The 11,996-nt window shown below is 36.0% G+C and overlaps 1 protein-coding gene across 2 annotated transcripts; it reads right to left on the bottom strand.

The window, feature by feature from the left end:
- Positions 1-6,712: 6,712 nt before the first annotated feature.
- LOC131785292 (uncharacterized) lies at positions 6,713-11,126 on the bottom strand. 2 transcript variants are annotated; one of them, XM_066164869.1, is made up of 4 exons: positions 11,001-11,126; positions 10,664-10,919; positions 8,508-8,556; positions 6,713-8,036 (listed from the first exon to the last, which is right to left on the bottom strand). In XM_066164869.1, exons 2-4 carry the CDS (start codon positions 10,682-10,684, stop codon positions 7,171-7,173), a joined length of 936 nt encoding a protein of 311 aa, XP_066020966.1. In that variant the 5' UTR covers positions 10,685-10,919; positions 11,001-11,126; the 3' UTR covers positions 6,713-7,170. The 2 variants fall into 2 exon arrangements, with proteins under 2 accessions (XP_066020966.1, XP_058958130.1); XM_059102147.2 differs by lacking the exon at positions 10,664-10,919 and having other exon boundaries at positions 11,001-11,120.
- Between the last annotated feature and the right edge of the window lie 870 nt (positions 11,127-11,996).

The following is an 11,996-nucleotide window of genomic DNA, read 5'->3' as shown; positions in this document are numbered from 1 at the left end:
AGGTTGATATACATTATAACTAAAAAGAAACTTATTTGAAAACTTGCAGCTATAAAAAATTTGAACCATAACATGGTTATACTTCATGTATTGCATTGGATATTTACCTATAAGTCTAATATTAAGAACAGCTGTATGATTCTCATTGTCATTGCAATATGCTCTTAATGGATGCAAAATGGATTTTGGAATTCTAGGAATTCCTTGGAATAAAAGGTGTGAATTTTCACTATAAATTCAGACTGGGAATTTCCAATCATAACAACTCTGGTTCTAAAAACCTAGAAGTTCCTAGAAATTCCCAAAAATTCCATGTTTATAGCCAAGAGGACTTGGAATTCCAACTCAGAACACCAATGACTTTTCCTGAAAGCTGTAAATCTAAAATATTCCTAGGAATTTTCAGGAATTTCTAGGAATGTTTAAGAATTACTGGGAATTTTAAGCAACAATTTGAGGCTACTTATATAAAATAAATACTAAAAATTAAAAAATCCCCGCTGAAATTCAAGTATTCAATGAAGTTTATTGAATGAAAATATTTTTGATTAATTATTAACATCAACATAGATGGAATCTGATTTATTTTTCTTTTCTTGAAAACTTTATACGGATTAATCCTCAATTACAGCTATTCATATAAAATAGTCCTAATCAATCATTAAATTTGGTTTGACACAAATTGTGAATAATTGATTCTTTTCCATGAAATACAATATCTTAAATTATATTTGTTGCAATAAATACTATCTGTCTAAAATAGTCTTAAAATGAATCATTTGATTTTGAATGATGATACAAATGGAATTAACCCTTTTGCTCCCAGAAACAATTCTTCTCAAATTTTGACCTAGCACTCTTGGGAGTGAAGGGGTTAATTACAGTTAAATAGAATTGATTTTTTAATTAAAATCTTGCTGTAACTGTAACAATAAATGAGAAATAAGTTATCCTAAACTGCAGACTTAGCTGCTGTTTGTCTTTTTTTCCCTGGGCTCACAACGAGTTGGCCTTGAATGAGGTTGTCTACAAGAAGCTTGACCATTTTGTATCTAAATTCCATGACATTTGAATTTGAAAAAAATAATACATATAAATATATAGAAAAAGCTCAGACAAGGCCTTAGATAGCTATAAGTAAAAGGGCATTCATTGGAATCTCAATTTAACAAAGTGCATTAGGATTGGGAAATCTCTGCTATATTGAATGACTTTTATATTGGAGTTAATACATCTCTCCCATAGATTTTAATAAAAAAAGGGCTGAACACATTATTTTGTTTTTACCAAGGAGGGCTTCTTTATGTAATAAGGTTTGTTTAATCACAGTTTATATTATGAATCTTGAATGTTCCCATAAGTGACTAAAGTAATCTTGAAACCTTACTGATAGATTTATTTTTATTGTAAAGCATAAGCTTAAGAAACTGCGGCATGCAAGTGACCGATTCGATTCTCAGAACTATTCTAGTCTCAGTTGCGCCGAGCGTTATGCAAGCTTAATTCAAGCCGTTATATCTATTCTTTGATAATGTTTTAATCACGTAACGAATATCGCAATTTTTACTCACTACAAACTTTCAAAATCGTAGCTTTATGAATGGCCACTCGACCCTTGTTTGTACCAGTCAGTATGTCAACTGTTGTCCCTTCTTTTAACTCCACGGCGCCAACGACTTTTTTTTCTTTTACAACACTCGCGCTGCTCTCGTTTTCCTATTAAACCACGATTAAATCTATCTTTAGAAATGTTCTATTAAACAAAACAGTTGAGAAAAGAAATAACTTAACACACGAGCGATCAACCGATGAAAAGTACATTCAAAGATGAGAGCCTAATGAAGTCTTCTTTGTTTCCGATCACAGGCATGATCACATGCATCTTTTAGGACTTGTCATTGGCTAGCAAAGTGAATCCGCTGGCTTGCTGATTGCAGTGTCAAGAGAAGCGCATAATTTTATACTGACTTATCAGTCTGGTTTCTGCTTCTGGACATTGGATACTTAGGATCCGTGTTCTGACGGTGATATAAATAATGATGTGAGCTCACTCTATGAAGAAATAATCGACAAGAATCGATCGTACTACAAATGTACGATTTGTGGCCGAAAGTTGTCGAGGAACCAAAGACTCGAAACCCACTTGAGTTGTGTTCATTGCAAAGGTGAGAAATAACACAAGCCAATCACAATTTTGGGGGCTGTCCTGGTGTACCGGTACACGGGGGAATTCCTATTGTTTTCATATCCACACATGGAGTTGTGACACATTCGTTAATGTTTCGTTCCTTTGTGTACCGGTACACGAGGACACAACCGTCAAAATGACCTCTTTTACCCTCATTTTTGTAATAGAAGCGGATACCACATTAGGAAATATAACAGATACATAGATGATCCCAGCGTACCAGTACCTAAATCATCAAAGTTTGACAGTCGCAAGCGTTCAGAAACACGTTCCAACACCGCCATCTCGATTCCTCAGTCAGTCGTTAGTTCCACTGAACTTAAAGCAGTGGTGACAACGGAGTAGAGTGCGTCTTATAAAGGAGAAACATTCGTACAAGAGACAGAAGTAACTATATGCGATTACAGAGGTGCGTTGGAACTCTGGTCCACAAATGGTTATGTACTGTCTGAAGTATAAAACAATTTTGTTGATAGCTGACAGACAGAGAAGAACAACAAGTAAACTTTAGAGCTGTTATTAATGAGGTGTGACTTGCACTTTTCATTTGTATTTAAAGAAGGACTTGTATTTTGCACCAAAAATAAAAAGAAGTAATTTTTTTTGGGAGATCCAGTGATTGGGACAATTAACAAATTAAGTTATGAAAGGAAACTCAGTTTGTACTTCTCACTACTAACAAGTCTTGTTTTAAAAATATTTCAGATCAGAGTTTCAAATAAAGTAAATTGAAGAAGTCATTTCAAAGGTGTTTTTTTCTCAAAGGGAACAGTGACTACCTCTGTATTGTCTGCATGCTAAATGTTTGCAAAGTGTGTGGATGATCTACAAGTATTGGAACTCTTACAAAAATGTCTTGTAAGAATAAAAACAGCAAAACAAATTACACTTGAAACCAGTCTTGATAAACATATTCTTGTTGTGGTTCAAAGATTTTTTTGGTTTTGAATTCTTACAAAGCAGCCAATTTTTTTACTTTGCTTTGAAACTAAGAGAGCAATAACATAACAAAAGCATCACCACCCCCTCCACCTGGGAATGACTTGCTGTGTATTCTTTAATGAGACCTGCAGCAAAAAAATTTGTATTTTAATATTCACTTCGTAAACAATAGATTATCAATAGAGAGTGATGTAAATGAAGTTCACAGACAAATAACTACAAATCACATTTATTACCCTATTACAACTTCACCTTAGTTGTATTATATACAAACCAGTTTAGACATATGGTAAGCTTAAACAGTTCAATGGGTATTCACATGTGTTGAGAGGTGAATGCATGCCAAGAGTTGTTAAAAGAATGACTTAAACTCCATAATGGATTTGCAGTGATTTTAACAAGCATAATAATCTCAGGAAACTCTGACTCTTACACATATGGCCTACAAAGAACTAGTGAAGTATTTCTATGCATGGTGCCATGACCTATGTGCTAGGATTCTCTCTATAAACAGAGGAAAATCTTGTACACATACCCCATATGAGCTATAACCTAGTCCAAATAAGGAGAGCTGTTCATTTTTATTTGAAGCAGACACTGCACACATATATCAGCCTCACCACAGCTAACTCTGGCAAATAAAAAATCAACAACAACAACAGTTGCTATTGATACAAAGTTAAAAATTGAACCAAAAGGAACTAAAAACTTATTGTTTAGTTGTTTGTTTAAACAAGCTATTAAATAAAAACAATAATTAACTGTGATCATGTTTACCTTCTTTAATGAAAACATTACATGTAGGTGATATTGCATTTTTAAATAACTGAATTATTCTTAGAGCTAAATGAAACATCTTATGAAGCAAATTTACTCTCAGGCCATTCTTACACAAGAAATAATATAATTATGTTACATTGCATGCATACAAACATACAAGTAGCTTACAATTTGGCATTGCAATGGACTGTAATATCCATCAATCTTTGAACAGCAGGAAATAACATCCACTTATGAAGACCCTCACTTAGAGACATGGTTATACCAGCAGCTGTAATGAAAATATAATTATTCATGATATTAAAAGAAGATGAAAGAAATTTATTTTTGTTACAAGTATAGACATTTGCATAAATCTTTTCTTGTGCAATTTGATGAGCAAAGAGTAAACACATTTGAAGGGTGTAAATATTCAGCACTCAAAGACCACTGCATAGAAATAAAAAAATCAAATTATGATATTTAATAAGTGCATGATGCCGAATAATTTTAATTTATTTCACTTATAATTTACTGGAAAGTGGTCCTAGAAAGGTTCTTGCTTATTTCAAATAAAAGAATTGCAATATAATATATGGTTATTTGTTATAAATATCCATATGATTTGCATAACTACACTGCATTTGAAGATACCAAAGTAAGATTCTTGAAGAGTTTACTTTTGTTACAATTAAATAATCATAAAAAAGGAAAAGAAAGAAAAGAAAAAATAAAATAGAAATTAAAAAGGAAAAATGGAAGAAAAAAAAACCCTACCGATACAGAGAGTCTAAGTCTTCTGATCAATATAAGCTGATACTGTAATAGAATGAAGGAATTTGCCCAGCTCAGGAAGAGGATAACAGCAAAGATGCCATAAAAAGACAAGCTGTGGCATTCATAGCCTCAAAATCAAGTTATCTAAACACTGTTGGTATTACCTCACAAATGAGTGGTGCCTAGGCAGTAGGGTTATATAATTATCAACAAATCTGCACACAACTTCACTGACATTTTGAAAAGCAGATATCAACTCAGGGTCCAGGGTATCTGGACGACAAGCAGCTGTAGTCCCTCCAATGCATTTTAAAACTTAACTCAAAATCGTTCTCGTTAAGTATTTGTTTGATCAAATGTGCTTTTTGAGACTTGAATATTATGCTTAAGCTGTCTCACCATCCATCCCTGATGATAGAACTTATTATGGTCTAAAGATGGCAGACACTACATGTAGCTCTCCACTCCACGACAGTGGTTCATTGACACCAGACAAGCTGTGTCAGCTGTCATTGATAGTGCAGGCAAGGTAAAATACTGAGTGCAGATTTTGGCATTTAATTGTATATTATGTATGTCTTTCTGTGTTTACTTACTTTTGCTGTTGCAGTTATCTCCTAATCTTCGCTACTGACAGTAATTAAGACAGAAATTTCCTAGTGCAGTTTTACAATTTACTTTTATTACCAGTTTACAGTGAAGTTCCTGCTAGATTTTTCTTGGTTAAGTATCAAAGAAATTGTGCTCTATCAAAGTACAAGTACATGTGTGTACAAGTAAAAATATGAATGATGCAACCTGTTCAGTTTGTCCGACTTCACTCTGTACAGGATCCATTCGACTTTCAAGCAGCATTTGATGAGTTGATGGAGTGCTCATCATCAGTAGAAAATTGGGGGCAAATAAGAAAGGAGCTAGATGAGAGAGGAGTAAGACTAACATTGAACACTGAGGTTAAATCTTACAGTGTACATACAGTAAATGTTGTAACTTGATTTAAGTGAATTCAAATCAGACCAAGATTAGTGTGATTTGTAATTTAAGCTGCAAAATACTGTTGACTTAGATGGGGCGACATCAAATTTTATAGTCAGTCTTGTCCTCTGATAGAGTGATAAAGTACTTGAAGACTACTAAGAATTTCCAACAAATCACATTAAGGTGCAAAAACTGGTTTTCTTATGGGTCATATTGTCTGTGGGACCACAGATAGAGCTAAATGATGCTGGTTTTGATCTGCAGAATTTCCAGAACTCTACGTGAGGCCTCTCATCAGTGTAGAGTTCTGGAAAAATTCTCACACGTTAAGTAAGCTAATGGTAGTATAGTAGGAAATGAACCACCGTTTGTGACCTTACAGTGTATATGTGGTACAACTTGGTCCTGTCCTGGCTACCAAAATGTTACTGTTATGGTGTAGATTATCTGAATTTGGTTATTAAATATTTTGATATGTCTGACAAGCTCTTTTTGCCTTCTTGTTCATGCTCTGATTTACCCATTGAATAATCTAGCGCCAAGAATGTGTACAAATAATGTAACTTATGATGATTCAGTTCGAAAATTATGTTGTGTGGTCTCTTTTAAGGTGGTTGAACTTTCGTTCTATGATGTACTTCCGGACTTTGTACTATAAGTTGCATTTGATGACTTAGCCACCCCTCCCTACACAGTAGCTACTGCTGTTTAAAACAGGTGGTTGTCAGCTCGCATCAAGGAAACTGTAAGTGATAATAAAACCTCAGGCTTGTCTGTATTCATGCATTTTTTACGGCGTGTGAGGTTTGCCTCATACACTAACAATAATTTCAAGGTCACATTTTGATTTCTGTTGACCCTGAGAGGGAGGGGAGGAGGAGTGTGAAGTTTTGTTTCCATAAAAAAAAAGAATCTACATTGTACTGTAACTGCAATCACGCTTTAAAAAAACAGCTAAAGGAAATGAAACTGCGGACAAAGAGCCACACCGCTATGTGCAAGTACTTCTAAAATTAACTTTCTTGTGTCATATTGAGTGTCTGCAAATAACATTAGGGCATATTCAACTGCTGTTTTAAATTTTTATTTGCCTTTTACCATTAAATATAATTGTCATCTGAACATGCAATTACTTCCATTACAGCATTGTATATTCTACATTGTTGATGTTATCTTGATGTTGACAGGCCCTTACTACAGCCATCTGGGGAGTTTTAAAAAAACTAAAACTCAAGTAACAGAAAGGATTGGTATGTTTACAAGGCCTTGAAGTCATGTTTAAGCCCATGCTAAATAATCAGGAATTATTGTCTGTGAAAAAGGGCCAGCTGGTTCTAGTGTAAGAGTATAGGTACCAACCTCCCCTTTCGTCTCCGTCCAAATTTCAAACTACATGTTCCTATACGATAAAAAAGGAGTAATTTCTGTGGTTAGACAAATTTCCTAGTTAGCTCAATTTCAGAGGTATCATCTGAAGCAGCACAGACACACTTATTCCAACGACAAAATTAAGATCTTTTTACAAGTTACTCCTGGAAGGACGAGTAGTAAAACAGGGTTTGATCGCAAGCACTGCGGAAGAAATTCACCTCGTTAACCAAACCTTCTTGGAAAATGGAAAGGCACTTCTGCCGTTCCTCAGGCCCTACTTGGACAAAGAAATGATCTACGAACATCTCCAGGTGGCTTTTGTGGCCCGGGCTTGGCTTGTTGTCTTTAAACCAGACGTAATATGGGTTGTTCTTGTCGACTGAAGCGATGAGTTGGTCGGCAATCCAGGGCCATAGCATGGTACATGGTAACATGGCAATACACAGGTACTTGGGATCGTTTTGGCTCAAGGCACGCTCAAATCCCACATACGTTGCTGCTGCCGGCCCCATAGCCACGCTGTCTGTATTCTGGAGCCGCCATGTTTGTACAAAATACTGGTTGTAGCTTCTGTAACTCTCTGATTGGGTCCTGTAAAGTAAAGAGAATTCAGGTTTGCCAACTTCTTGCATCTTCTCAGCAGCTCGGTCGAAAGAATCCACTGCATTGAAGCAATAGGCAGCATCCTGCACCGTGTAGCTGCCAAAGACATTGGGGTCAAGTGTTCCTTTAACCATGCCCTGGATATACTCGGATTCCTTGGCCAGATTGCAGATGATCTCACTCTTTGGATCGTTGAACAAGGCGCTGCTGAAAGATCCTTCTTGTTTGAGAGAGGGTATTTGTGAAGAGGGAGTTACATCCATTTTGTCTTCCTTTCTCTGATTGTAGACGCTCTTACTCTTTGAATCGTTGGACAAGTAGCTGCTGAGAGATCCATCTTGTGCGTCATGGGTCAACGGTGAAAAGAAACTCAGATGAAATGTGACCTTCCGCGCTGTCTGGGGATTTTTCTGGTTTCCTGGAAGGAATAAGAATTCATTCAGATTTCTTACACATTTCCAGCGAAATGAGTATCAGGGTCAGAGCAGGAGAGGAGAAGAGGAGATTGCTTTTCATTTCTTAGCGGATAGCTTTCTCGTCTCGAAGTACAGCAAAACACGATCGAAATAGAAAGGGGGGGGCTGAGGAAAACAGACTAGCCATTTACTGTAAAGTAGACTTCAATTAAAACTTCGATGCAGATCAAAGAAAAAGGGCCACACTGACCGATCTACAACACACCTTAATGATGTTTACAAAACCTGGGGAAATTAGGCCGGCATCTCGCTTTCTCTGCCGATACTGTAATTTAAGTATTAAATTAAAAATTAACTGAACTATCAATTTGCTATTTTATGTGTGCAAGAGAGCTGGAAAAAGAGGAGCGGGCCATTTAAGACAGCGTCAAAATAGGAAAAATAACAATTTTGGTTTAAAAAAGTCGACTGACCTTTAGCGTCATCCATCATAGAATCTGAAAACATCAACGAAGAAAACAACTGAAAGAGAGCACACTGGAATTAGCAAAAGAGAGAACACTATCTCAAAATTAACCAAATAGTATTCCATTGAGAGTAGCGGAATAGCGAACACTCGTTTACAATGATTGCCAGCTCCATGCTTGATCATCAATTCATCAATAGGCATATAAAATTAATACTATTATCCAAACTTAGACCATGTAGTTGAGGACATGCACCCTTTTATTGAGACTAAGTATGCCCATATCTCTGCGGGTCAGAACACTTTTTATTTTATCTTTGTTCAGTTACCCCAAAATGATTATTGGAAACAGGCCAAAACTACGTGAAGACTTGAGCCATGTTGGTTTCAAGTCGCCACATGATTTTCTAGAAAAAAATACCAAACATCTCAAAAGAGAACAGGTTATAGTTTACCGGATAGGTATACATATCTATCTTCATCGAGAATCTTCAGGAATTGAGCTACAGTAATAAGGGATATTTTGAGCAAAAACAAAGTGTACATGTGCGTTATGTATCTGTCTTTGAAGGACAAAAAAGTAAATTTTTGTCCGTTTACCTTGCACTGCTCGAAATTCCATATGCGATCGAACTCATGAAACAGACAACCGCAAGCACTTTGCAAATGCAACATTCCCTACTCCTCGAACTAGATACAGTGATGGACGAGGAATACACTTAACTACTACTTACGCAAAGATGTTCGATCTTGATTAAAGAAATTAAGGTTTTAAATCAAAACGGAAGTGATTCCTTGATAGACCTCATTTAGTCTAAAAAATGATATAGTGCGCTAACTGGGGTAGGATATTTCTCGAAAAAGAATTTCTATTTGGAAAAATGCAAAAAAACGATTTCCAAACGAATGGAAAGGCTTTTCGCCTCGAAATCAGAGACGCTTCACGAAACCAAATGAGTTCCTTTAAAAAGAAACTTGTCATAAATTCTCTTGTCTCCTATCATTAGTAAGTCCTCCTTAGAAGTGCTTAGCTACGAAGAAAAGACGCCATTGTTGACTTTTGTATTGCTTCGGTTTGTAGTTTGAGTGCATGAGATGTACCCTCTGTATAACTGACTCCTAACAAATTGTACCTCCCCTTTTTGCGCTATATGACATATATTCCTGTTTGTCGTGTTTTATTCTTACTGTGAGACTATCCTCGTAGAGTTTGTGCTCTGCTGTTTGAACTTTGATTATAAATGCACTTGTGGTTTTTCTGACTAGTTGTTATGCAAAGTTTAGAGCATCGGTTCGATTGTTTTATTTACGTCAAGTGCAGAGACAAGTTTTCTCAAGATGAAAAGGTAAACTAACGGAGTGGACCTCACTTTATCGTTTCAGCCAGAAGACCTGAATCACAGTAAAGGTTCTCTTAAGTGACTGCGGTGAGAAACATGTTCTATAACCACTATTAACTAAAGCTTATTTTACGAAGTTATTTTGAAATGACGTGAGGCAAAAACCCTTCTCATAGGGCGAATCGAAAGATGTTTTGATGTTTCCTGATAAAAATTGCCTAAATTGGGAAAAAAAGCGCTCTCGAAGGCCGAAATTAATTTCATTAAATCATCTACTAAAATCATAGAGAGGGTCTACTTCCGTTGATTCCATTGATGAATCTGTTTTGACTCTCCCATAGAGATAACCACCGCCATACCGACAACAGCACATCAATTGAAAACTTTTCGGTGGTAAATTTGTTATTTACTTCCTTCGAAAACAAACGTTTTTCAATGCTATGAAGTCGATAACGAGGTACATTGCTTTACGAGGAAAATTTCGATGGTCTTCCCCCCCAAAATGAAAAGATTAAGACACTTCTAGTTTCAGTTCTATAAATAAAATTTATGCGAAACAATGTTGTCGAGAGAATGACGGCAGGAGGCAATCTTGGCTACTTTAAGTTAAACGGAAGTTGATAACGATCCTAATCAACGCAGTGTATCACTCAACCATTCTACCGAGTTTAGTTTTTTAAGTAATACGTATGCCGAAGTAGATGTTTAATGACGAACACGAATTGCATATAACCAACGCCGCATAATTTAATCATGATCATTGTAATTTCCAACATTATTACAAGGAACTCAAAATACGTCAATTAAATAGATGGAAGTGTACCTTAAGCGCAAAGTTCCTCATAAATTATATAAGTATGTTGACGTTTTTCCGAGAAAGTCATTTGACTGCCTGAGGAAACATTCAAACGCGTCTCGAACCGAAAGTAAGCACTCTTCTTCGTTATGTTTTTTTGAGGGCATCTCTCTGGAATAACGACCCCATTGATTTCATCTGAAATGTTCCTTGAGTTCAGTCTACGGCCTTTGTCTCATAGGCTGTAAGGGCATTCAGCTAGTACCACGCCTGAAGTCGCCTTCTACACACAAATAACAAATTTGGGCAGATGCATTCGCTGCTTGATCAATCAGCTAAAAAGTGAAATGAGAAATCAACGTACCAAAGCTCTTTGACTTTTCTCAGAAGTTGCGGAAGTTGAAGTAAGATGATCACTTAAAATGCTGAAGAGATGTTATCGGCAGGATCCCAGTGACTAACAATGACTCGTCGCCGAGGTTGGCTGTAGAATAAATAGTTGACAGAAGGAAAAAAGAGCGCTCAACATTGATGACGTTCTTCTATTGATCTAGTATTGTAATTGAGTAGTTTCATTCTTTGAAAGAATCTCAAGAACTCAGAGGTCGTCCTGGGTGTACTCTTTCGTTTTTCAGAGTAAGGTCAGAGAATCAAAAATTACAAGAATTTATGATCAAAACAGCTTGTTTTCAGCAGGATACTGACGCATTTACTTATCGATTTAAGAATCAAAAATTACAAGAATTTATTATCAAAACAGCTTGTTTTCAGTGGGATACTGACGTATTTACTTATCTACGATCACAAATGACTGCAAGTGAAAGCAGTATATCGTACTTCCTATGTTTTCCCCTCATTTTCCTACTCTAAAGATGCTCTTCATTTTTACGATGCACACAAACCCACAAAAGTTAATAAGCTCTTTGGAGAAAACAAGCAAAAAAACTGACAGTCTTTATGATTTGTTACAATGCCTTAGAATCTTGGACAAGCCTTGCGTTCTTGTGGATTTGGTCAGGCTAAGAAAATTTCATTGACTCAAACTAATTTCATATTACCTTCTCGATCGCAACGAATAAATGCGTTCATAAGACTGGAAACAGAAGATTATTTCGAATGTAAAAAAAAAACTGTGTACCATTTTCATTCTAGTAACTTTACAAATGAACATAAAACTCCTCTTTCATTTTTCGTAATCACTCTCTGTTGGCTTGGCGAGGCATGTATTTCGCACGTATTTCGCATTATGCCACTTGGTTAATGACCTTTCGTGATTACAAATGAACGCAACATACCGTTTCTCCGAAAAATAAAAAAACTGAACTGATATTGCTTACATTCCTTGTGTCTGCACGAAAAC

Source organism: Pocillopora verrucosa, chromosome 4 (assembly GCF_036669915.1).
Source record: "Pocillopora verrucosa isolate sample1 chromosome 4, ASM3666991v2, whole genome shotgun sequence".
NCBI lineage: Eukaryota > Metazoa > Cnidaria > Anthozoa > Scleractinia > Pocilloporidae > Pocillopora > Pocillopora verrucosa.
Note: the sequence above shows the minus strand (reverse complement) of the source record. Positions and strands in the feature narration are given on the sequence as shown.

What these genes read in the sequence shown, in the direction of transcription:
- LOC131785292 (XM_066164869.1), bottom strand. Translation starts at nt 10,684, where the DNA reads ATGAGGAACTTTGCGCTTAAG. An exon ending in TGAGGAACTTTGCGCTTAAG is followed by an intron (nt 8,557 to 10,663) that starts GTACACTTCCAT and finishes GCTCTCTTTCAG; the next exon opens with TTGTTTTCTTCGTTGATGTT. An exon ending in TATGATGGATGACGCTAAAG is followed by an intron (nt 8,037 to 8,507) that starts GTCAGTCGACTT and finishes TATTCCTTCCAG; the next exon opens with GAAACCAGAAAAATCCCCAG.